At 47.2% G+C, this 26,784-nt stretch overlaps 1 protein-coding gene across 1 annotated transcript in view; it reads left to right on the plus strand.

Moving 5' to 3' along the window:
* Positions 1-2,841: 2,841 nt before the first annotated feature.
* The window catches only part of LOC132598324 (uncharacterized), a 75,229-nt gene continuing 51,286 nt past the window's right edge, over positions 2,842-26,784 (plus strand). Inside the window, exons 1-2 of the mRNA XM_060310139.1 lie at positions 2,842-3,246; positions 6,748-6,824. Coding sequence (XP_060166122.1) covers positions 2,842-3,246; positions 6,748-6,824 — 482 coding nt within the window. The remainder of the gene's footprint in view (positions 3,247-6,747; positions 6,825-26,784) is intronic.

Raw genomic sequence — 26,784 nt, forward strand, 5'->3', positions numbered from 1 at the left:
TATCTTACATTATAGCTGATTTACAAAGTTGTGTTAGTTTCAGGTGTACAGCTAAGTGATTCAGTTATACATGTACATATATCCTTTTTTTTTTTTTTTAATTTCGGTACGCGGGCCTCTCACGGCTCCGGACGCGCAGGCTTAGCGGCCATGGCTCAAGGGCCCAGCAGCTCCACGGCACGTGGGATCTTCCCGGACCAGGGCACGAACCCGCGTTCCCTGCATCGGCAGGCGGACTCTCAACCACTGCGCCACCAGGGAAGCCCCCATTATTATTAGTTTTTAAATTTATTTTTGGCTGCATTGGGTCTTCATTGCTGCGCGCGGGCTTTCTCTAGTCGCGGCGAGCGGGTGGGTGCTACTCTTTGCTGCGGTGCGAGGGCTTCTCATTGCGGTGGCTTCTCTTGCTGCAGAGCACAGGCTCTAGGCGTCCGGGCTCAGTAGTTGTGGCACGTGAGCTGAGTAATTGTGGCTCGCAGGCTCTAGAGCGCAGGCTCAGTAGTTGTGGCGCACAGGCTTAGTTGCTCCACGGCACGTGGGATCTTCCCGGACCAGGGCTGGAATCCGTGTCCCCTGAGTTGGCAGGCGGATTCTTAACCACTGCGCCACCAGGCAAGTCCCCATATATCCATTCTTTTTCACTCTTCTCCCATATAGGTTATTACAGTTATTGAGCAGAGTTCCTTGTGCTATACAGTAGGTCATCTGATGTTTACTTTTGGAGTTTGTTTGGTACCAGAGAGTCAGTGGTGAGATGGAGGGAAATCTGGGTGTAGGGATGTCACCTGGCCCCTGGAGCACTTGGACTGACGTCATGAGGATGCAACCCATCTGACTTCCTCCAGGCCCTGCCTCATGGCCACAGCCTGGCACACCTTCCGGAACAGCCATGAGGTGTGGTCCCTGTTCCCTGACACGGGCACCCCTGTTGGCCGGAGATGAAGGATGCTGCAGGGCTGAGGACCGCTCGGCATCCAGGTGCACAACGGGTGTGCAAAGGGTTCACGCTCACAGGGTGAAACTATGACCGATGGAAGGTGGTGGGGGATGAAATCGACTTCCTTCCTCCTTCACGGTGGACCGCCTCAGCCCCCCTCCTTCCCGCCCCCTCTCAGGAGCCGGCGCCACGGGTGGAACAATGATTCCTGCTGGACGCCAGGCAGCGGCCAACTTGGCAAAGCCCCTCCTCCCTCCCACCTCCCCTGCTTCCCCTGGGTCCTGCCCAGCCCCACCCCCAGTTTGCACAGCCTAATAACGTCAGCCTGCTGAGACATCACGGTGGTCTCACCCCGGATGTAGGCACTGGTGGGCCTGCCACCCAGGGTCTGGTTAGACGTCTGCTGGGGAGGACATCCCTTCCTAAATAAACCCCCAAGCTCCACAGGCAGGCTTGCTGTCTTTGCGCCCTGCTCCCCTCCACCTGCCTGGAAAACAGACAAGATACCTGCAGGTACAATAGCCATCTCACCATGGTGACATGACAAGCCAACCTGCTAATGATGGGGGCAGAAAATGGAACGGTCCTGGGTTCTTATGAACTGAGCCATTGTCTGAATCCTGGGCTCCCTACCTCCACACTCCTTGTTATGTGAGTCAAACAAACGCTTACTTGTTTACGTCTAATAATCGGTTCTGCTAACTCTGCCCCATCCTACCTCGTACCCTAGCCCTGTGTATCTTTCTGATTTCCATGAATGTTCTAATCCATCCCAAAGGCACACTTGCTTCCTTAATCAGAGATGGAGAAGGCGGTGAGAGGCAATTTCTCCCGGGCTTCTGAGTTCTCAGCGTCCAAGGGCACATCCGGGGGGAGATGAAAATGAGGATCCCTTTCCCAGCCATGTCAGGGGTCGCAACTCCGTCGCCCAGCTCCTTCTAGCTCACATTAATGACTCCATCTTCTCGTCCCCTCCTCTACCCGTTACAGCACATCTGAATTCAGAGCTTCAATCCCCACAGCAAACCTGGACGGACCTAGAGATTATCATGGAAAGTGAAGCAAGTCAGACAGAGAAAGACAAATACCATATGATATCACCTACATGTGGAATCTAAAATATCACACAAACGAACCTATCTACGAAACAGAAACAGGCTCACAGAGGTAGAGAACAGATTTGTGCATGCCAAGGGGGAGGGGAAGGTGGGGGAGGGATGGATTGGGAGTTTGGGGTCAGCAGATGCAAACTAGTATATATAGAATGGAGAAACAAGGTCCTACTGTACAGCACGGGGAACTATATGCAATATCCTGTGATAAACCATGCAAGAAAGAGCCGTCCCTGCTGCTACGTGTGGCCACGGGCAGCTACGTCCACTGAGTCTTCTCCACATGAAGTGGAGAACTGGGAAATTAGCGTACTTCGTTGAAAAATTAATTTTCTGCTCGCATCTAGAACTATAAGAATCAGTATTTTAGAGTTAACCTTTTTGGTTGGAAGCGTTTTCTTAGCTGCGCTCTGCTCCTGGCCGGCAAGTAGAATTAATTTTTCCCCAATCTCAACCGTCCAGTCCCCTTCCTGAGGCAACCACTATCTCCCAGTGCTGTGTGGCCACACACAATTGTGTGCTTTTACACACACACACACACGCACACACAGTTTTTGCCCCATTCTAATTCCAGACATCCGAACATCTCGAAGAGTGTCGACCACCCTCCCCCTCCCGCAGTGACTTGGTGAGCCGTATCAGAACTCACCAGGGCTACGCAGCGGGGAGGTAAGGCACGAAGGTGCACAAAGTAGGGTTTAGCGGCAGAGAAGCGAATTTCTGAAGGTCCTATGGAAACCGCCCCTCTCCCCTTCGCTCTTTCTCTCCCGAAGCTTCTGGCGGCCTAGAGGGATGCTCTCCCGCGGGTGGGCGCACTTTCTCACACCACCTCCGGCGGGGCGGGGCCGGGGCGGGCGGAGCGCCTGTGGGCGGGGCCGGGGAAGGGGTGGGGCCAGGGTGGGGCGGGGCCGAGAGTCCCGAGGGTCCGGAGCCTGGGAGGCCAGAGACTGGAGAAAAGTTGTGGGATCCGAGCCCCAGCCGTCGCCAGAGCCGGAGCCGCCGGGGCGAGGACCACCCAGCGGGGATCCGGCACGACCTACGGAGACGCAGCCGGACCCGCCCAGTTCGGCTGCCCGGGTAGCGCCGGGGTCGGGGGCAGCCGCGGGGGCCGCGGGCGGGAGGCGTGAACCCGGGGGCTGCATGATGCGCTCCAAACACAGGGCCCCGGGGCTGTGCGGGGCACCCTGCCGGGTAGAGGTAAGGCAGGGATGGGGGCGTCTGTCGCGCCGGCCCTTGGGCGGGGGTCGCTTGAACTTGGGGTTTGTTGGGGAAATCTGGAGAGGGCGCTGCTGCCACCGGCAGCGCCTCTGTGGGGCCCCTTCCCTGGATGGGCAGACCCTGGGGCAGCCTCGTCGGGGGCTGGGGCAAACGTGTCCGTTCCAGGATCTTCAGAACCCCGACCTGAAGCCATCTGAAGCACCTGGAGTCGGAGAGGAGGGGGCGTGGCTGAGGGCATGGGTTTACTGCAGCCCACTCGGGCTTTCGTGGGGTCTACACCTGGGATCCAGTAAGCGGGGTCCGATTATGTGAGCCCCTTTTCCGCCAAGCATAGGATTACCTCCAACCCCCCATCTGCACCTTGTCAAACTGGGACTGGCGGAGAGCCTGGCTTTTCGCACCCCTTCTGCCCAACCCCAGGTCCCAGAGCTGCTCGTGGATAACGGAGGAAGGCGCGCTCACAACGCAGCTACAGCAAACCCGGGCTTGGCCGGGTTTGAATTCGGGGACTCCCCCTGACACCCCAGATTCGGTCCGATGTGATTTGGGGGGTGCAGGTAGTGGGTGTCGGGCCCAGAGACGCTGGTGGGTGCGAGTCTCTGGAACAGAACCGGGCTTCCCAGGAGTCCCCTACCTGCAGCCTTTCACCCCAGGGGAACGCGCGGCCTCTTGGAGTGGAGGGAATGTCATGGACACATCGGACACAGCCCAGAGCCTGGAGCATTCACTAGAAGACCAGCTGGTGATACGACTACTGTTATTTTCACTGTGCACACTTGGGGCGGGGATCACCGCGCCGACTCGGCGGGTGGGGCGGGAGAGTGGTCTCCAAGCTCCTGGCGCAGGTGGCATCAAGCGCCTTTTCTCGCCCAGCACTGGCTTTGGTGGCCCTGGGGACCTGCGAGGGGACAGGCCTCAGCCCCGCAGGGACGCAGGCGGCGCACGGCTTCTGCCAGGGTCCTGGGGTGCGGATGCAGGACAGAAAGTGAAAATGTGTTTGTCTTGCCGCCTGCGCAGTAGCGAAGGGTCTGCAGGGCCGCATGGGTTAAAGGCACTGGCAGCGGGGCCAGGGCATCTCTGCGTCTTGCTTCCCTGCCCAGGCTCCACTCCAGCCCCTGCATGAGCTGACGGTCAAAAACTAAATCCAACTCAATGGGAATCTTTTTTTCTCTTCTTCCTGAGACTCTTTAAGCTGAGCTTGATGCACTTTGATAGATACTGAGACACACCACCAACTGATGTTAAAAAGTTGCATTTGCTCTTCAGAAATCCACCTTTCCTGAAATTTGAAATTCTCCTTCTATCAGTCTAGTCTTGAGACAGCTTTCAGTCTCCGTGTGTTTGTGCACAAGTTGTGTGTGTGTGTATGTATACCTGCTGTTTTTTTGTTGTTTTTTTGTTTTTGCGGTACGCAGGCCTCTCACTGTTGTGGCCTCTCCCGTTGTGGAGCACAGGCTCCGGACGCGCAGGCTCAGCGGCCATGGCTCACGGGCCCAGCCGCTCCGCGGCATGTGGGATCTTCCCGGACCGGGGCACGAACCCGCGTCCCCTGCGTCGGCAGGCGGACTCTCAACCACTGCGCCACCAGGGAAGCCCCTGCTGTTGTTTTTTTAAATGTGCCTAAACTCAAGTTCATCTAGAGATGGGCCAAAGAAACAATAGTCTGACACAACACTCCAGAAGAAGCTGGCCATTCTGGATTTATTAAGAGGTGGAATTGTTCTGTTCTTTATGGGCAATTTAAGGTGCTTTTCAGGCATAATCTTGACTGCATACTTTAGAAATTGACATCCTTATATGAGGAGGAGAGATTTTAACAAGCTGTTTAAACAAACTGGAGTGTGTGGTGTCCCTGTAATTTATGCTCAACTAAGCAGGCCCTTCCAGGAAAAAAACTAAGGTGCCAACATCAGGTGAAACATAAATCTTCTAAGATCTGCTGTTTGAAAGAGTCACTCCACAACTGGGCCAACACTCAGCGTATAAAACAGTGTATAAAATCTTGAGAAAGTTCTGTCTTCATCACTATTCTAAACCCCCTCCCACTTCCAGTGCAGATAAATATTCTTATTCAAGGAGACTGTACAGAAAAAAAGAAACACTTTGATTCTATTCCAAGCCAACCAGTAGTCCAGATCAGAGGAAATAGCTGTGTAACCGGAGCAACTATGTCAAGTGCGAGTATCACATGGGATCAGGGATGAGGAAACTGCACATTGAATGGAAGGATTGCTAAATTCTCTCAGCTCATGGGACTACATGTGATTTATTTAGAATCAAACATCGATCATCCAGAAAGGCATATATTAAAAAGCAAAATTGTCCTCCATTTCTCCCTATTTCTAGCCTTGCTCCTAAGGGGAGCCATTTAAAACTCTTTATCAGTTTTTGTTTTTTATTTCTTTTGGCCATCGCCTCCTAGTAGAGCTGTTTATCAATGTGGCCAACTCTAATGCTACTCTATCTGTAATCATTTTCCTACCTTCTTCACTTAAAGAATCCAGATTGTGTTTGCAACCCAGTATGCCCAGCTCAGGATAAAAAAATACTACATTTCCCAGACACCCTTGCAGAAATGAACGGTCACATGACATGAATATGCCCAATGAGATGCAAGTGTCGGTTCTGGGGCGGGGCTTCTGGGGGAAGCCCAGCGTCCCGGATCTAAGAGCGTGGCACAGAAGACGCGCTGGGCCTGGGGAGGCCGACTCTCAACGCCAGGGCTTGTGAGAAGGCTACACGGTCCGGGTGGGTTTCTCTCCCTTCTGGTGCGGGCTTGCGTAGACAGCTCGGGCAGCCCCTGGGTTCTTGGTCTCCCAGCTTCTTGCATTAGCATCAGGTTTCCTCCTCAGAGAGAGTTTCCTGTCCCTGTGGGTTGCATGGGGATCCCTGAATTAATTTCTATGGTCACGTCGGGCTGACTTTGCCCAAACCCTTGTACTACTTGGACTTCAGTGGATCCCAGCTCTGAGGCCAGGAGGCTGAGAGTCTCCTGGTGGGCAGAGACCTGGATTCCATGGCAAATTTACCCAAGGATGGAGGAAGGGGCATGAAAGTTAAAAAGAAGTGATGTTTGGGCCCAGGGTCCTGGCTGCTCACCAAAAATGAACTCTGAGTGAGAGAAGAGGATATAAAAGACCGTTCGTATACATTTTAGACACATGCAAGTGATCACTCATGCAAATTCCACTTCACACACGTATGTAGTGTGCAGGCTGTTTCCAAGGATGCTACCACGTTACTCATGTACCACGGAGAGTCATTTCCTGCAAATTACAGAACAAATTCCTTTCACAGACATATGACATCACTAACGAAGTGCAGCTCAGATTTCTCTACTTCATTTGTAAACTGCTTTTTGATCTAACTCAGCATCTTTCTTTTTCTTTCCTTCGTCTTCCTACTTAGCCATAGAAGACCAAGGAGGCCATTGACATCATACAAAGATTGTTCTCACTGTGAACTCTCTTCCTGTGACAGGTCACATCCTCAGAGCAGATATCACCTTCCTGGAAGAAACCAGTGTTTTCTGAGGAACTCAAGTTCACAGTGCAGAGGTAAGTCATAATTTATATTCAAAGCTAATTGGTTGCCAGTGTTACATGCAAGCTATCCTTACGGGCTAGTATTTTTCTTTTGGAGAATACTTTCTTTTTGGGGGATTAATGCCGGATTTAAGCTTTTGAAGGCAAACATGTTAGTTGCATTTTAATAGGAACTCAGAAGTTCATGTGAGGTGTGTCATTTGCCTGAGCTGATCCAAAGTGCAGATTATTTTCTACATTGAAGAAATAGATTAGGAAGACCAAGCATCATGGGAAAATTGCTGTGCTTTTCAGAGGTGTCAGACTGTGTCATGGGATTGGAACTTCTGTTCAAATGAGGATACCAGCTCCTGTCCAGAAGGTTCAGTTTTCTCACAGGGGTTGCTTTAAGATGTCTGTGGGCCCATCAGAAGGGAGTCTTGAAGGCTCATTTCCAAGTGCAGCTAGGTGAGCACTGTACCATCAGTAATATCAGGATGGGCGGTGCTGTCCAGCTAGGGAAGGAGACGCTGGATGAAATCATGTTCCACTTGCAGAGAGGTTGGCACCCTTGGCCTTTATGGGGCCCGGAACATTCTCAGCTCAGCGGGCTGTAGTTGGAGACAAAGTTGTCATCGGGGCATTGCCAAACAGGAAGACGTGGTGGTCAGTGCCCTCATGACTATCACTGATTTGTTCATTGTGAGATACTTGCCCTGGGGTCGGCCAGTGGTTGAAGGCATGAAGCAGGTGAGATTTTTGCCCAGGGCTCGGGAGATGTATGTTCAAGAAGAGAAAAAATAGTTTCTAATGTCAGAAAGCCTTTGGCGTGAGACTGAAGGACAAATCATGTGCATGTACAGAAATACAGTCTAAACCTAAAGGGAGGGAGTGGGCCAGCAGGGATACCAGTAGAAAGACAGGACAGTGACGTGGCCACTTAGACCTTGTGTTCTCATTGAAGGGGAGGAGGCTGTCACCTTCTTTTGCAGAAATGAGAATACTAGCTGAAAGGTCGAATGCATGCAGCAAGAGGGTGTAAGAAGAAGATCTAAGTATTTTGACATCACATTCTGGGTTAAAAAAACGCTGAGACTAACACCTATTTTTTTTACTTGTTGAGATAGAGTGTTAGCACATTAAAACCTGGGAAAGTCTCAATTATTAGGGTGACATGACAGTGGCAGACTAACAGAAGGCTGTCCACAAGAAAATTACTCAGCAGAGGTATATCATGTCTTAATTAAAAAGCAAACAGTCATTTTTCAATGTATGGTACTGGGGTCATTGGACATCAATGGCAAAATAAATGAACCTTGACCTTAATGTCACACTTTTTACAAAAATTAACTCAGAATGGATCACAGATTTAAATGTAAAATGTAAACTAATACAACTTTTATCAGGAAACCTAGAACCTCTTTAGGACCTAAGACTTGGTGAGCAATTCTTAAACTTGACACTGAGAGCTTGATGCATAAAAGAGAAAAAAAAGATAAATGGGACCTCATCAAAATTAAAGATATTTAATCTGCAAAAGACTCTGTTAAGATGGTGAAAAGAAATTATAGACTGAAAGTATTTGCAAACAACATATCTGACGGAAAAAAATCAAAGTTCAATAATATTTAAAAAAAGGTGTATTTTGGCAAGATTGGGCAAACAACAAGAAAAGACATTTCATTGAACAAAAATATGAATGGCAAGTAAGCATATGAAAAAGATGTTTTACATTACTAGCAATTGGGGAAATACAAAGTAAGACCAAGACGAGATGAGAAATAACTACACACCTATTAAGATAGCTAAAATTTATACGTGTATGTATATCATCATTTATTTTATATATATTTATGCGTGTGTGCACACACACACACACTGCCAGATGTTTGTGTGAATTTGGAGAAATGGATTTCTCACGCGTGTTGCTGGGAATGTAAAATGGTACAGCCAATGTGGAAAACGGTTGCGCAGTTTCTTCGAAATTCAAACATGAAATTCAGACATTTACCATGCAAGCCAGCAATGGCACTCCTGGGCGTTTACTTCTTTTATTACTTATTTACCTGTGCATGAATGTTCATAGCAGCTTTATTTGTAATAACCTTAAACTGGAAACAATCCACAGGTCCTTTAACGGGTGAATAGTTAATACATAGAACATCCGTACCATGGGACACTACTCGGCAATAAAAGGAGTTTAAGAAAAATTGTTTTGTTTGTCCGAGCGTCGGGGCATGCGGGGATCTTAGTTCTCCCACCAGGGTCCGAACCCCGGCCGCCTGCAGTGGAAGTGCGGAGTCCTAACCACTGGACGGCCAGGGAAGTCCCGGGAGGTACTGTTGATACAACAGCTTGAATTGATCTCAAGGGCTTTAGGTTGAGTGAAAAAAAACCACCCCAAAAGGGCCAGAAAGGCCATGCATACTGTTTCCCCATATATAACAGTTTTTGAAATGACAGGTTTATAGAGCTGGAGAGGAAATTGTTGGTCACCAAGAGTTCGGGGTGGTGGTGAATTGCTGGATTCCAGAAGGTCATGAGTGTTGCCCTTGAAGCTGTCTCTGGGCCTCCCCCAGAGACAGTGTCTGTTGGCACTGCCAGGTCAGGAGATCTTCGCCCAGAAGTTTCTCTCTGCCCGGTGCACACCATGGACTCTGGCTGTCTTTCCAAACTCTGCACTTAGTTCTCTCCTGGGCTCCTAGTCAGGGTAGTGACAAGGGTGGGGTGGGAAAGCAATCTCAGGAAACATGGGACCACATAGAGCTTCATTTCTCATTCAGCACATGGACGTCGGTTGTAACACCCACTGAGTGACTGGCCACTGCACTGAATTTTGAGATTAAACGGAGGGAGGATGGCTTGTGCGAGCACGAGGCATTTATCGGTACACATCCCTGTGGCTTCATGACATGTTCCTACATTCTGATACAGCATTTTGTGGTCAGCTGGCTCTGGGACAAAATGAGGATCTGCCAGCAGATGTTTATGACTTTCAATATAAGCTTTCAGACAAAATTTGCCTTCCGTTTGGCTTGAGGTGTGGTGGATCAGAAGTCTAAAGCTCCTAGAATTCCCAGAAGGATTTGCCACATGAATTGCGAGAGAGGACAGAGCCTTAAATTTTTTGTAAATCGATCTTTAGGAGATGTCATAAACCTGTCTGTAATTAAAGCTTACTTAAGAGTTGCATTTCCTTTAATTGCCTTTTCTGTATTTAAAACACAGGGAGAATTTAAAGATCTGCTTAGAAGGTTCAGTCTGAATGTTTTAGTCTCAAGTCTGTCTGGCGGTGTGTCTGCTCCCTTCAAATGGAAAATATTCTTGTGCTACAGCAGGGGTTTTAAGGAAGGTTGCCTAGCCCTATACTTCCATCTCAAGGTCTCAGTGCTAGGCGTGCTGGTTGCTACTGAGGTATCATTGTTCCTAAGCCAACTTAGTAAAGAGAGCTACGAAATGTACATATGCATACTAGCCCTTGTATCCACATACACACACATCCATCTATCTATCTGTCTATCCATCCAGCCATCCATCTATCCATCCATCCATCCATTCACCCATCATCCATTCATCCATCCATCATCCATCCATTCATCTATCCATCCATCATCCATCCATCCATTCATCCATTATCCATCCACCCATCTGTCATCCATCCATTCATCTATCCATTCATCATCCATTCATCCATTCACCCATCATCCATCCACCCATCCATCATCCATCCATTCATCTATCCATCCATCCATTCATCCATTATCCATCCACCCATCCGTCATCCGTCCATTCATCCGTCCCTCATCTCTCCCCCGCCAAAACATGATTCATATTGATAACACTGATTCTAATAAATCACCAGGGTTCACGCTAACCTTCCCCCTTTCCTTATTTTTAACTTCTTTTTCTGACGGTGAGAAACCTGGTTTTCATGTTCTCACACATTTACGTATTTCTTCAATCCTAGTGTGTGTGGTTTCAGAATTGCTAGTTGTTTATAGCCTTACACTATCCAATGAATACAGTGTCTAAAGTTACTTAGACTAGATCTTTTCTTTCTCGCTTCCTTTAGGGTGGCAGGTTGCTCGTGTGTACTATAGTTTGGCTCATTATTACCATTTATATTCCATTTTGGGTTGTCCTACATCCTGAGTTTTAAAAAATCATGTGTTTACTTTTAGAATATCTGAAACGCTGCTCTGGTTCTGAGTCAGAGCTATACAAATTGTCTGCTCAGAGAGGTGCGCCTTCCCCCTTCATCCCTACTCCCCCGTTCCCATACCCCCCTTCTTTCCACACCAATCTCTTTAGTTTCTGGTTTTCCTTCCTATAACGATTCTGCACCAGTAAGTAGATACCCGTGCATTTTCTTAGATCTTCTTTCTGCCATGAACCAGAGTGTATTATGGGCGCACTTCTGTGCACTTAACAGTATAGCGTGGAAATTCCTCCAGTTCGGGTCCTCATTCTTTCTTCATCCCCCTTTTAAATAGATGTTGTGTTTTAAAGCAGTTTTAGGGACGTCCTCAGTGGTCCAGTGGTTAGGACTCCGCACTTTCACTGCTGAGGGTGCGGGTTCAATCCCTGGTCGGGGAACTTAGATACCACATGATGCAAGGTGCAGCCAAAACAACAACAACAACAGCAACAAAAAACCAGCAGTTCTAGGTTCACAGCAAAGCTGCACAGAAAGTACAGAGAGTTCCCGTATACCCCCCGCACACGTCTCAACTTCCCCTGCCGTGAACATCCCACACCCCATTCTTTTTTATACCTGTGTAATGCTTCATTTATAGACGCGCCACCGGCTCTTCAGACCCTCCCCTATGTGGAGATATCTTTTATTGTTTCCAATATTTTGCAGCTACAAACAGTGCTGCAAGGAGTAAACTTGTATGCATGGATTTTTAGGTATTTGGAGGAATATCTTCAGGGTGGCTTCCTAGAAACGGGATTTCTGGGTCAAAACATGTAAGTGCGTATGACGTTTTCTTACGTTTCGCCAAGTTTCCCTCCAGAGGGGCGGTGCCAGTCTGGACTCTCGCCATCCATATACGAGAACGTTTCCACTCAGCCTCGCCAGCAGAATGTGTTGGGGTGCTTTTTAATTTTTGCCAGTGTGTTAGGTGAGAAATGGTATCTCAGTGTTGTTTCAGATTGCATCTAATTATAAAGTCAGTCTGAACCCTTTTTCTTATGTTTGGGAGCCATTTTTGTACCTTGTGAATTTTCTGCTCACATATTAGTTACATTGCTGTTTCAGTTTGAGTTTGAGAAGTGCGGATTTCAGGGGGAATTCAATTTCTTGTTCAAAAACATGTAATTGGTTTCAGGTTAAGTACTGGTACCTGAATCTGACAGTGCCCTGAGAAACTTTCAGCAGTGGCCGTGACATGTGGTTTGGAGGGTGTGCGCTGCTGGGGGCTGGGCAGCGTTGCATTGGGATCGGACTGGTCTTGGTACCAAGAGAGTTTGAAAGAGATCTTGGGGAAGTTCATTCCTGATTTCTAATGGCAGTCCTTCTTCCCATCACAGAGAGACCCTTCAGATCTGAGAAACCTCATAGGACAGTGGGGCAGAGAGGTTCAGAGTGAGGACTAAATTCCAGCTGCCTGGGTGTGAATGCCAGTCACCCCCCAACTACCTGTGCAACCTTGGGCTTGCCATGTGTCCTCTTGGTGGTCAGTGCACGTTTGTTGGGGGAACAGTTGAATTTAGACGTAGTGTAAGACTCTGATCCGAAAATGAAGTATGTGGGATTGTCAACGCCAGAAGGATGGGTGACACAGCAAATAAAAGTGTAATGGGTATGAAAGCTTAGGACCTTTAGGGACATTTGTCTAATTCTGGGAAAGGTTTCCTCCTCCTGCCTGGCATTAGAGATGATTTATCATTTCAAGTATATATGCTTTGTCTTGTGTTTCCATAATGCCAACCATCTACCATTTTGGTGACTTTACTTTTTGTCATATCAGTGATGGGCCTGATCTATTTTCTTTTTTTTAATTAGAGCGTATTTGGTTTACAATGTTGTGTTAATTTCTGCTGTACAAAAAGTGACTCAGTTATACATATATATACATTCTTTTATATATTCTTTTCCATTATGTTTTATCCCAGGACATTGAATATAGTTCCCTGTGCTCTACAGTAGGACCTTGTTGTCCGTCCATTATGATTGGTCATCTTCATGAATTTAACTATGATATGCACCCCATGTAGAATCATTTACTCACAACTTAAGTCAACTCACTTTAAAAAACATATAAATTCATCTAAAAAGGAAGCTTGACATCCACCACCGTAAATAGAAAACTGACTTGTGATAAAGAAAAGGTTATCATAAATATAAATACCACATATGCAAAGCAACAATATTGAATTCCATCTAGGCACCATTGCTTACAGAAGGGCCTGGGCTGGAGGCCTGCTGTCTCTATTTCAAAGGAGAAGAGTCAGTGTTACAGAAAGGTTAGCAATGAACTGAGACTTCTCCTTGACGTCTCAATACAGAGGGTTGCAGGAGAACTTGAAGGAGACAGCTGTCTTACTCGGTCACTCGATGTTATTTAAGATCTGGTCTGTGCATCAAACCATATCTAGAACCAGGAGCAATGTCAGGCCTTGGAAAAACTGGCCCACAATTTCTTCATCATCAGAAATTAGAAAAACTGAGGCTCAGATGTACCCAAGTCAGCCCCTTGGTGGTCAGCCTCAATGGTCCAAGATCCCTGACTCAGACTCAAGAAATCTAGTCGACTCCTTCAGGGTTTGTAGTTTGTAGTTCCTAGAGATGGCTAGAATGTAGTTTTCATTTTACAGGTATTTTCTGACCATCTCTTATGTGCAAATTCTGGTTAATTTCCCCCCTACCTCTCTTAGTTTGTTCATCCATTCGTTCGTTCGTTCATTCATTCATTCCTTCCCTTCTTCTCTCCCTCCCTCCCTTCCTCTCTCTCTTTCTCTCTCTCTCTCTTTTTTTTTTTCTGATAAATAATCCTGACCCTCATGGAACTCACAGACTCTCTAGAGGTAGAGAGAAGGCAAATGTGTAAATTAACAAATATTCTTCCCTAGGCAAAAATGTAGCTATTGAATAAATGAATCCAGAAATAGATATGATAGCAGAATTCAACATTCCATTTAGGAATTCTAGAATGAGATGAAGCAATACTGATGAGCTTCTGCAGGAGGCATCAGGATTTTCTTGCTGAACCAAAGAAGACTGTCCATCAACATGAGTCAGCAGAGTACCTACTATGGAGGCCTGTGTGGCAGCTTCAAGGGAGACGGAAACCTCTGAGCTGGGGGTTCTCTGACCATACAAGCTGCTGTTCAAGCCCCCGAGGAAGTGTTGTGGACAGGAAGTGACCTGAGAAAGAGAAGAGAGAGGACAGTGAAGTCCAGGTGGAAAACCAGAGGAGCCTTCCTGGAGGAGGAGGCTTGGGAGGATGAGTGGGGCTTGGCTTGATGAATGCAAGCTGGTGAAGGTCCACTGCTCTTCGTGGGGCATTAGTAAAATGGGATTGGAAGTTCCACTCCCTGGAATGTCAACTCTGCCTGTTTCAGCATCTCGAAAGTTCCTAAAAACTTTTTGTCCACCCGTCTAAATTCCTCACAACAGTTTTCAGAAGTACTCATGAGAAAGCCCCCCACTTTCCAGATGAGAAAAAGGAAGGTCAGGAAAGTGAAGTGCTTTCACAAGAGAGCAAAGTTAAGGAAGCTGGTTTGAAGCCAGCTCTTTCCGTCCCCGGAGTCTGATTTCGCACTCTTGTGCTCTGTTCAGAAAGGCAGCATCACAGAGCGTTTAAGCCCAAATGCACACCAGCAGGCGAATGGAGATGCAGGTGCGCCTGTGTTTATCCAAGGACGCATTCACCGGCCATGGAGAGTATAATTAGCGCCGCGCGTTTCAACTTGGACCCGCCTTTAAAGCATAAGACTGAATAGAAAAACGGAAAAGCAAGTTGTCAGAGTGTACCTAGACCAAGATGTCACCGCACGAGCTTAAAACGTGCAAAGTAATTTCATGCATTTCTGTGAGTACATATGTATGTGGTAAAAGTAGAAAATAAAAAATATGCATGGAAATAATACATATAAACGTCAGGTTGTCTCTGGGGAGGGCAGGGGGTGGGTGGGATGAGGTGGGTGTCCCCAGGGAACCTTAGGGCCTCTCTGAGACTTACTTCCTAAGCTAGGTGGTGGGACAGAATGGTTGGTATTTGCAGTATTTAGCTGCCTGATGTATTTAACCATTTTCAAGCGATGGCCATATAGTGGTCACACTGGCACATTTTCTGTGGACTTTGAGACGAGGAACTTGAAGGGGTTGGAGACATATAGATGAATTTACATGGGCTCTGGCTCAGTTTTGCATGTAATACACATCAACTATTTGATCCACTGGGCTGCATCCTGCATCGGGGACCCCCACCCGTCAGCTGAGGCTTTCTTAGAGGCAAAGTACAATGAGTCTGTTCTTGGCACTTGTTTCTGAGGGAATTAGACTGAGAAAGTTGTATACAGCTGTGTTCACTATTCCCAAATCAAAGAACCAGAATTCAAACTAAATACTCAGCTCCAAACATAAGATCCAGGAAGAACAACAGTACTGAGGCTGGGAATGGGAGTGTCATTCATTCGTTCAATCAATATTTCCTGAGCAAACATAAGATCCAGGAAGAACAACAGTACTGAGGCTGGGAATGGGAGTGTCATTCATCCGTTCAATCCATATTTCCTGAGCAAACATAAGATCCAGGAAGAACAACAGTACTGAGGCTGGGAATGGGAGTGTCATTCATCCATTCAATCCATATTTCCTGAGCAAACATAAGATCCAGGAAGAACAACAGTACTGAGGCTGGGAATGGGAGTGTCATTCATCCATTCAATCCATATTTCCTGAGCAAACATAAGATCCAGGAAGAACAACAGTACTGAGGCTGGGAATGGGAGTGTCATTCATCCGTTCAATCCATATTTCCTGAGTGCTGACAGCGTGTCAGGAATTCTACCAGGCATTGGGGCTACAGCAGGAAACAATAGCAATGTGATCCTTGCCCTGGTGGAAACTTACACTCTATCAGGGGAAACACCTCCTCCCTCCAAAGTAAGCAAACCTATAGAGATAATCAGTACAGACATTAGTTAAACCATTGCCAAAATACATACGTATATTTGCCAAATCTGATTTGCTTGCAATAAAATAACACATATCTATTTTTCATTTATTAAATGTTCGTTGAGCACCTACTCTGTGCTAGCCACTGTCCTAAACACTGAGGTTGCAGCAAAGATCCTGAGGCTGCCTCTGATTGGCCTGATTTGAGGCAGAAGCTCATCTCTGAACCAATGACTGTAAACCCAAAAGATGGGATACTCTGATTGGCTAAGTCTGGTCACATGTCCACTAAGCCTGGTCACATGTCCACCCCTAGAAAATGTGGGCTCGGGTCAAACCACACGGGCCGAATCAAGCCAGGGTGGCTTCTCAGAAAGAAAGTAGGAGACTTTTCCGTGAACGGTGGAGGATACTAGATGTTAGTGATGAGATGCCGCTGAAACGATCTCCAAGCTCTTTCTCTGAGGTTCACCACAGCCTTTCCTTTTGCCCTGTTACTTCAGAAACACATTCTGAACTAGAACTCCTTGCTCAACTTGTGCTTTCCGTCTTGGGCTCCTGGCTGGGTGGTTTCCAAGAATAGCATGCCAGGAGCCTGGACTCACAGGAGACATAAAGGGCTCCCTTCTCTGGGGTGCTTTCTTTTGATGTTATGGTTAATCATACACATGCGTGTGCCTGGGGCGTCTCCAAGGCAGGACGCCCCATCTGCTGCAGTGCACTCAGATGACAGAGAAGCCAATGCACTGTCTATTTTTAATGTTCCTGGCGTGCCAATCAGGTTGCAGCTCATCGATGAAGACATCTGATGACAACCCCTGCTGCTCTCTTTACAAAGGCACACTTACCGATTCACGAGTCTCCCGAAAGGTTGACCAGCCCTGTCATCTAGGCAAAACGGTATTTCCTCTCTAAATCTGCAGTCGTCCTTTGCTCCTGCCGTAACAAGTGACCACGGACTTAGTGCCTGAAAACCACACACATTTACTGCCTCACAGTTCTGTAGGCCAGAAGTCCAATGTGAGTCTCATCCAGGTGTCGGCAGCGCCGCATTCCTTCTGGAGGCTCTCGGGGAGAATACGGTTTCTTGCTCATTCAGGTTGTTTCTTATGGTTGTGGGCTGAGGTCCCTGTTTCTTGGCTGGCCGTCCACTGTCCTCAGCTTCCAGAGGATGCCCTCATTCCTCGCCTCAGAGCCCCCTTGGTACATCTTCAAAGCCAGTCGTGGTGGGTTGGTCCCTCCCATGCTTCCAGTATCTTCTGCCTCTTCTTCTGCTACGGCACCTCTGTGTCTGACTCTTTGGCCTTCCTCTTCCGCGTTTAATGGTTCACGTGATTACATTGGGGCTGCAGGGATAATCCAGGCTAACCTCCCTTTTGTAAGGTCCCTAACCTCAATTCCATCTGCAAAGATCCTTTTGCCACAGGACGTAACATATTCATGGGGTTCAGGGATTTGATCAGGGGCATCTTTGGGGGGACACTGCCTACCACAAAAGCCTCAGAATGCTGGAGGATCACGGATGGACAGGGTCGGGGTGGAAGGTTGAGGTCACGGAGTCCCCCCACTGATGTGAGCTTCTGTCCTCCTGATCTCTCCCGTACGTACTGGGAGCCTGCTGCTAACGGAGCAGGTGTATTTCTGTGCCCTCTCCCCTGGGTCACAGAAAGAGCCCAGCCTGGCCCGGCGAGGCCGGCACCCTAACTCCTCTGTGAGGGCCTTCGCACTTGGGTGTGAACAAAGGGGCGGTCCAGCCTGCTGGTTAGGACTGTCTGGGTAGGAATCCCAGCACGATACTCTCCAGCTCTGCGACTCCGAACAAGCCACCTAACTCCTCTGCCTTGGTTTCTTCTGCAGTGTGGGGAGACTCCAGGGCTTTCTCTGTTTTCAGGCTCAGTTCCGGGCCGCATGGATATAGTGCGAACCAAGGCTGATCAAGTCCTTCTCTCAAGGTGTTTCTACTGTAGCGGGAAAGTCAGCATCGAAACACAGTTGTACAGAAATCCACAGGCTGATTTCAAATGGTAGAAAGGAGTTTGAAGACTAAGCCCGAGTACTGTGAACAGAGTGATGAGCAGGGCTTAGGTGGGGAGGAGAGCTTATCAGAAAACGTCATCTAGGAAGGGAAGCTCTGTTAAGGGATGAAGCAGAGAACTGAACGGTGGGAAGCTGCCAGCCACGGAGGGCTCCAGGGAGAGGATTGCAGATGAAGCCACGAAGTGTCAAGGCCCTGAGGCAGGAGCATTTCCCAAGAGATCCCTGTGAGGAGGGAGATGAGAGAGGCTCAGAGCACAGAAAAGGGGCAAATGCCCCGCCCCTTGCCCCCTGCCCCGCCCCCGCTCTTGGGAGGAAGTGGAGAGAGACCAAATATCGAATTTGGATTTTGTTTTTTGTTTCACAGTTGCTGAAAGAAAAAACCTGCCTCTGCGTAAAGGCAGAAGCGAGGCTCTGAATTCCAGAGTCCTGGAGGTGAAGACAGGGTTGTTTCCTGAGGGCCTCAGAAGGCTTTCTCAGTTTTCCATGTGCATTTCCAGGAAACCCTTCTTTTTGCTCACTTGAGAGTTTTTTACTTAAACAAATAGCAACAGCAAAAGCCCGTGGTCTGCTGAATCGACCTATTACATTTTTGCATTTGGTTCCTGTGTAGATAGCTGTTTCTGTTTGTTTCTCCCACTTTTTATAGTTTCATGGCTGCTTAACAATGATTTGTGCAGTAAACAATGTAAAAAAATTCAAAGGGACAGCGCTACTCAGGGGTATAAGGCACATACTGTGATTTTTATCCTAATTAGAGGGGTGTTGTTTGGTGAGAATTGGATTTCTTCTATAAATGGAATATACCTTTATCGCTATTAACTTCATTTTAAAAAACCCTCTACTTCTGTTGTGTTTTAGGTTGACTGTCGCTCAGTGTCATTTAGACAGGACTTCAAAGACCACTTAATGAGTGAAAAGAAGAAGATAATGTATTCCATATTGTTATAATTTATAATCCCTAATTATGAAATTAGATATTTTAATTATGGTAATTGGCACAGTTTTTGAGCCATGTAGCCGAAATCCACAAAGCTCTTTGCAAATAATTATTCACACTACCTTCTTTGTTCCCTTTATATTTTATTCAAAACACTAGAACTTACTATCTAAATTTGTGTCATCCTTTGATTATGTGCTCCTTGCTGACAGTTGCTGACTGGTTGCTTCTACATCCCCAGCCCAAGACTCGCAGCTTGTTAGAGCTCATTAAATATTTGCTGAATTGAATTAAATTTGAAATACTGTATTAAAAATCTTGCATGAAACTCCAGGGTCCTCAGTGGTGATTTTGTTCTCACCATAGCAATGCACTTGCACTTCAGACTTAATAAATATATTGGAGCTTTCCCTCTAAATGGAAATCAGAACTTTTATACCATACTTGTACTTCACTGGGTTTGGCTAAAGATTCTTTCCACCTGCCCTTGGGGTCGGCACATCGGGATCAATGTTATAGGAGCTGTTTCTCTGGAGGAAAGAGAAATTCTACTGAGCCAGCAAAGTGATCATTTTGAATTGCTTGGGATCCGACTTCATTTTTTTTTTGCATATTGGAAGTTTTGCATATTGGAAATCTGGCTTGGGTGTCAAATAGAGAGGCCGATTTTTTTCTCTGCCCATTTGAGAAAGATTTGGCTGTGAACAGATGAGTGGTGATGGAACAGGAGGAAAATTCAATCCCAGGGCTCAGAAACTCGAATACTTCTCCAAACATTGTTATCCGCCCTCACTTGCTCCCATAAGCCCCCTTCCTTGCTCCTGCGCTCCAGCCACGTGGGCCTTCTGTGGGCTCCATGGGTCACCAAGCTGGTTCCCATCTCAAGACGTTCTGTTCTTCTGCTCTTCATCTAGAATGCATGGCTGGTTTCTCATCATCATTGAGTGTAATGAGCCTTCCTATGCCATCCCAGAGAGACTCATCCAGTCACACTCTCCCATTACCCAGCTTTACTTTTTCCATAGCATTCATCACTCCCTGAAATAATCCTACTTATTTCTTTAGCATCCGTGGCGCTCTCACCATGACGTCAGCTTTGTGCAGGCAGGGACGGTGCCTGAAGTACTGAAATTTTCCCCAAGGCTAAGAACACTGCTTGACATGTAAATATTTGTGGCATAAGTAATGCATGATCAACTCATGTGCTGTGGTACCTTGTGATAGAAAGCAAGAAATACGGTTTCATAAATCCTATCAGATTCAAGTTTCTCCAAGTCAGAGCCCCTGGCCGTGTCCTGTCCGTCTGACCCATATTTTGCGTAACTATTCCTCACCAGTTTGACGATTTCCGGAGGGCAGATGTTACTTGTGGGATGGATCGACTTGTTGGCGCCTCTGCTGGGCAGAGGCTCCCGGTCTGATCTTTGGAATTCCTAATGAGGGATCTTCCTTTAGGCTGGGTGTGGAAGAAATTGTTAGCAAGAAAAGAAAGGTATTCTCATGCTCCTCTCACTTCCTGAAATTCATCTCCCTGGAATAACTTCTTCCTTAAAATCTGAAATACCAGGATCTCTCCCTCTGTTAGGGAAGGTCAAGAGAATGAACGCGTGAGCCATAGACACACCCAGTTCAGCCAGACCATCAGGAGGGCACTTGAGGGGCGGAGACTTGTCTGTGATTATCTTACTTGACTGCATAGCCTGTATTCTGCTTCCACTTACCAGTGGTTAGATCTTGGACGTGACACAATTTCTTTGAGCCTCGGTGTCTGCACCTTCCTATACCAAGATTTGGTGGAGCCAGTTTAGAGACACTAAAAATAGGCCATTTGCTTCTTTGGGCAAAGTTGCCAGAGGGTTGGACGAAAGATACAAGGCAGAGGGTGTGACGTGAAACTGAGTCAAGCAGAGCCTCTTAGGAAAGACTTTCCCACATCACGAATGTGAGACCGCTGATAACTGGCCTTTTATACTCAGAGGATGGTACTCATCAATGGAATGATGTCCATCTAAAGCAGTGGTTCTCCAAACTAGTGGGTTCCAGTGGGGAGGGGCAGTATAGGGGTATGGGATGAAGATGTACAAACTATTGTGTATAAAATAAGCTACAAGGATGTATTGTACAGCACAGGGAATATAGCCGATATTTTATAATAACTCTAAATGGACTCTCAACCACTGCGCCACCAGGGAAGCCCAAAAAGTGGTCATTTTAAATTAAATTGTTATTTATATTAACACTTAACAGTTTATTGCTATTTTTCATTGGGTTAATGAATTTTAAAAAATTTCTCCAGGGACCTCCCTGGTGGCGCAGTGTTTGAGAACTGCCTGCCAGTGCAGGGGACACGGGTTCAAGCCCTGGTCCGGGAAGATCCCACATGCCGCAGAGCAAGGCCTGCGCTCTAGAGCCCGTGAGCCACAACTACTGAACCCGCGTGCTACAACTACTGAAGCCCGTGTGCCTAGAGCCCGTGCTCCACAACAAGAGAAGCCACCGCAATGAGAAGCCCATGCACCACGCTGCAACTAGAGAAAGCCCGCGTGCAGCAATGAGGACCCGACGCAGCCAAAAATAAATAAACAAATGTCCTTGTCCTGTTATTTAAACATGGAGGTTAATTTCTGGAACTTCTTTTGAAACAAAAATGAAAGAAGGGTTTCCAACTGCATGACACAGTGGAACCCAATGGGATTCTTCTTTTTTTCCCCAACTTTCAGCCAAATGAAAAGAACTTGTATGATGATCATTTCTCATCACTTGGTTTGACTCCTTTCACCTGCAGTCACAGACTCCCACGTTCATGGTTATGGAAATCGAGACGTCAAAGATGCCAGTCGACCCTCCCCCTCCTTCCCTTAGGATAAGTGTTGTCTGTGCCCTTTCAAAGTCTCTCTGGGCTGGCACCTGTGTCATCTCTAGCATTTAAAGACTTTTAAGTAGAGAAGGATTTCCTTGTTTATCAACATCAGAAGGACACACAGAAGAATGTGTTGGTCAAGCACAGCTAAGTATTTTGGACTCACTGTCAGGAGAACATCATCTCGATGGTGCAGTTTACAAATGGGAGAGCAGAGCAGAGTCCTCAGAGGGTTAGAGCCAGGGATGGGTGATCTGCTGTGGTAGGTCCTGTGAGGCGGGAAGCTGGTGGGACCTGACCCAGTGCACACACGCTCTCACCCCCCTGTTGTCCCTTGGCCGGAAGCCTAGGCAACATCAGCCCGACTCAATACTGAGCCGTAGAAACAAGAGGCAGCCCATCGCACGGCTTCACCCCGCCAGGTTTCACTGTCCCTGGCTGTGCTTTTGGAGAAAAGTTTGCTTTACCTTTTGCTCACACAGAACAATCGCAGAGCCTCGAGGCCATTCTGGTGCTGCTAAGGGGAAGGGCCACTTTGGACCAGATACGGGTGTCCACAGCACAGCACAGCACAGCACAGCGTCAGTGTATGATGATAAGCGGCATCGTGTCCTGCTCTTCCCGAGTCCCGCAGTCTGTGCATCATGGGTCCTTCAGGTGGTCCTGCTTGACAGGGACACAGGGTCTCCGGGGACATCCCTTGGCGTTTTGCCTGGGGAAATCAATTCTCTGTCTCAGTGATCCCGACACACCATGGAATGGTGCACATAGTTCAGATGCTCAGGAGGGGTTCTGGAGCTCATCGGATCTACACCTTACGTCCTTCCTCCTTTCCAGCTCCGCAAAGCACGGACCCTCCCTCCATGTGCATTCCGGCCCAGCATCACCTCCTATGCTATGCATCCATCCTCACCATGCACTACTTTTCCTCCTGGTCCAGCAGCTCTCTCTCAGCTTAGCAGGTGGCACGCCGGGCAAAATCCCTGGATCCCTGGCAGAAGGCGGTTGTCATAATCCAACAGGCTTGTTCCCTCTGGACCCAACACGCTGGCCTGCTGCGTTAATACTACAGCTCAGGTTGTGGCTGAGTGGTGTCTCGTCACGGCCAGATGTGAAAATCTTTGCTTGTAACATTTCTGTTGTTACAGGGGCCAGGGGTCCCTGCCACTTCTCTGGGACCCTCAGGAGGGTTCTTGAGCCTAGCTTCTGCTCCCAGATCTGGGCACCTGTCATTGTGATGTTGGGTTTCTGAACAGCTGTCTGACCTTCACTTATCACAAATGATATCGGAGATTTAGTTGTTAGAAACAGGTTGTGAGCAAATGGGTTTTGTTTGGTCCCTCCATCTTCGAGATAAAATGTTTCCTCTTCATCTGGGAGCAGAAGTGTTGGATTTGGATTCTTGGTTTGATGGGAATTCAGGCTAGTCGTGGAACTCTCCAGAACGCTTGTGATGCTCAATCCAGAACAGAAGAAACCCTGTGTTCCATGTCTGGTTATGTGGAGGCATTTGGAAGCTTTTCAGTGGAAAGCAGGCTCATCGCGGACTCCAGCTTGGGCCCCACTAAGAATCACGCTTAGCCCTCGCTCACCGCACCTAGAGGAGCCCGCGTGTAGCAACGAAGACCCAACGCAGCCAAAAATAAATAAATGTATTTATTTTATTTACTTATGTAATAAACCGTTAAGTGTTAATATAAATAACAATTTAATTAAAAATGACCACTTAATTAAAAATGACCACTTTAATTAAAAATGACCACTTTTTTATGTAAATAAATGTATTTATTTTATTTACTTATTTTTTTAATAAATGTATTTACTTTAAAATACATTTATTAAAAAAATAAGTAAATAAAATTTCTCCAAAAAATCTGAACTGACTTTTGAACCTTGAATTCCACTGAAGGCAGCTGGTCTTAAAGGTGCTGGTGACTTGGCCAGTCATTTATCAATTCTATGAGTCCTAGTCTAGGTTGCCAGGGTTCACCCTGAAACTCGGAGAGAGGAGGGAAGATTATCTCCCTAAGGAAGTTTCTGGGCTGTTCATCCAAGGCTCCCTAATGCAGCTTCTACTGCAGAGTTCCAGGCCCCCTCCCCCATCTTTTTTTTTTTTTTTTTCTGGCCTAGACTTGCTGCTGGCCCGGTATTTTGAAGTTTGAATGCGTCAACCTGTACCTTTTTGTGCTCCTGGCCAGTGATCATTAGGTACCGGAATGAAGGGAAGAAAGGAGAACATTTGTGGCTTGATGGAAATTGATACTGGGTGGATATTTCCAATGCTTCTTACAGCATAAATTCAATAACTGAATTCTGGCGGTTTCCTGTTGTGGAAAAAAAAAAAAAGCCATGAGGAGTTAGATACTATTTTGCAGCAGGGCTGGAGTGCACAGCTGGAATCCAGAGCATCGGGTACGGCATTTCCATCACCGAGAACGTTCATAAAGCCCCTGATAGGATTTGCTGATCCACAGACCAAGGCGTAGCAGCAGTTGTTCGCCACGTGTATGTAAATTTCGCATATAATGGATATTGTCTCAGAAACTTTATTGCAATTGGAACACAATGCACTATAATATTTGAGCTGAGACCGGAAAAGAGACAGCCTGTGTGTATATGTGCATGTGAAAAACCCAGCTCCTGGGTTTTTCTGTAAAAAATCCTGGATTCCTGTAAGAAACTCAATCTCCGATCTCAAATCTCTGATCACAGTGATTGAGCTCAGTTAAAAATACAGCAGCCGCTCACAAGCTGGGAGGCGGGGAATGAACTTTGAGTGGAGACGAAACATCTAAGCCGCGTCTTATTAATAGCTCTTAGAATGCAGCGCCAATGTATAGTATATCAGCGATGCCTCCAGTGACTGTAAAAAGTGCTGTTATGCGAGTGAAGGACAGATATTTCTGGAGTTAATTATAGCCAGTCATAGAATAGGGACACATTGTTCTTTGCTTTTTTTATTGTAAAGAGAATGGACTGCCATGAGGAAATCCACAGATCAGGATTCAAGTGTGTGGGTGTCATTTAGTTACATGATTAATTAGTTCCAAAATTATGTATGTATTTATATATATTTTGTTACATAATTAATGTCAGGAGAGGAAGGGGCAGCTAGTGGCTGCCACCTCTTTTTAAGAAGTATAGATCGCACTCCACACTCCATCATTAATAGGGTTTTCTTGCTGTAGCTGAACTATTTCATAGTGATGGTCGGTGGAGAGAGAATGTGATAGGCTGACTTTTAGCCAGACTGGCCTCGAAAGTAAAGCACCTTCTCTGTAGCCGTGTGTTTTAATCTCTTCTTCCTCCTTCAAGTGGCCACACTGGGAAGTTGCCTTAGAATCAGTTTTGGTGCTACTGGAGACAAGAGATACCTGATCTTCTTTTTAATTTCAGGTGATAAAATCTCAGAGTGTTGAGATAACCTGAACCCAGCGCACACGGCTAACGTCTGCTCGAAATGCTTTCGCTGCCAAGTAAAAGAAAACTCCAGTGGCTTAACCTACTTGAGATCGTGCTTGATTTTGCTGACTTAGCAGGATGTCTGGATCTAGGCATCTGCTGGTGTCAGTTTAGTGGTTCAGATATATTAGGCCTGCAGTCGCTATGGTGGGCTCTGACCTTCCCTCTTGGTCGCAGGATGGCTTCTGGAATTCCGAGCATCACAGCCATATTTAAGGCAGGAAGTATGGAAAGAGCCAAGCCCTGATACTCGTCTTACTTATCAGGGAAGTAAAGCAGTCCCAGTAGCCCCAGCAGGTACCTCGGTCTGTCTCACAGTGTGGTCAGCACAGCCCGCCTCCCCCTCGGTGCCCTGGATGGCACGGCCCCTGTGACCTCTCAGACCCTCCCACCTCATGGGGGCCCTTCCCGTCCCCAGGGGCAGAACCGGCCCCCAGATTCCATCCACGCCTGCCAGACACATCCGTCTCATCTCCGTCACTTTTCTGAAGCAGAAAGTGATTTGGTTCTCAGACTCCGATTAAACAGAAAATGAACACACGTGGCAAAGTGCTGGAGCTCCTACTTCCGGGTGTTGGTAAATAAAAGGACGTTTTCAAAGACAAAACCGTCTTTGGTCGCCCTGCCCGTATCTCCAGAGGAAAGGGGAGACATAGATTGTCTTCCCCTAGGGACCAGCTCTTGCCTCACCATCTATTTAGAACCAAAGGACCGTTTGGATACATTTTCCGACGAGCACACTGAAGTGCAGGAGTAAAGACGTCTCTGTAAAAGTCAGCAAATAAGGCCAGTGGGAGATCCTGGGAAACAGAAACGAGCTGCATTTAGAGAACTATCTTCCGCCATCCCTCACCTGTGTGGCCGCAGTCCAGACACAGAGAACAGCTGAAACCCTCAAGGCAGCAGAAAGTGCCCGCGAGACCCGATAGCAGAACGATGCATCATTGCACCTCTGTAGCGTGATGCCCCTCGACGTGACCAGCACAGCTGAGTCCTGCAGCTTCTGAATGGCTCCATGGCAGGCCTGTGAGGCTTTTATTCTTTGGCCTTTTATACACAGATGACTTAATTTGATTTAAGGTGGCAAGAGTTACTTGGGTTCACGTTTGTCATAGGGAAGATTCTGGTAACGATATTGTAAAAATTTATCGTTCTTTTTTTTTTTTAACATCTTTATTGGTGTATAATTGCTTTACAATGTTGTGTTAGTTGCTGCTGTATAACAAAGTGAATCAGCTATACATATACATATATCCCCGTATCCCCTCCCTCTTGCTTCTCCCTCCCACCCTCCCTATCCCACCCCTCTAGGTGGTCACAAAGCACCGAGCTGATCTCCCTGTGCTGTGCGGCTGCTTCCCACTAGGTATCTAGTTTATACTTGGTAGTGTATATATGTCCATGCCACTCTGTCGTTCTTGTTATTTTTACTGTGTTTGGCAGTACAGAGTTGAGGACTGAAACGGAAAAATTAGACACGGCTAGAGAGCCGACAGCAAAGGTCACACCTTGATGTGCAAAGCTGGGGTAGCGCCCCTGTGGGGTCATTGGTCCCTTGGGCTCACGCTTG

The sequence above is a fragment of the Globicephala melas genome, chromosome 13, assembly GCF_963455315.2.
Source record: "Globicephala melas chromosome 13, mGloMel1.2, whole genome shotgun sequence".
Taxonomy (NCBI): Eukaryota; Metazoa; Chordata; class Mammalia; order Artiodactyla; family Delphinidae; genus Globicephala; species Globicephala melas.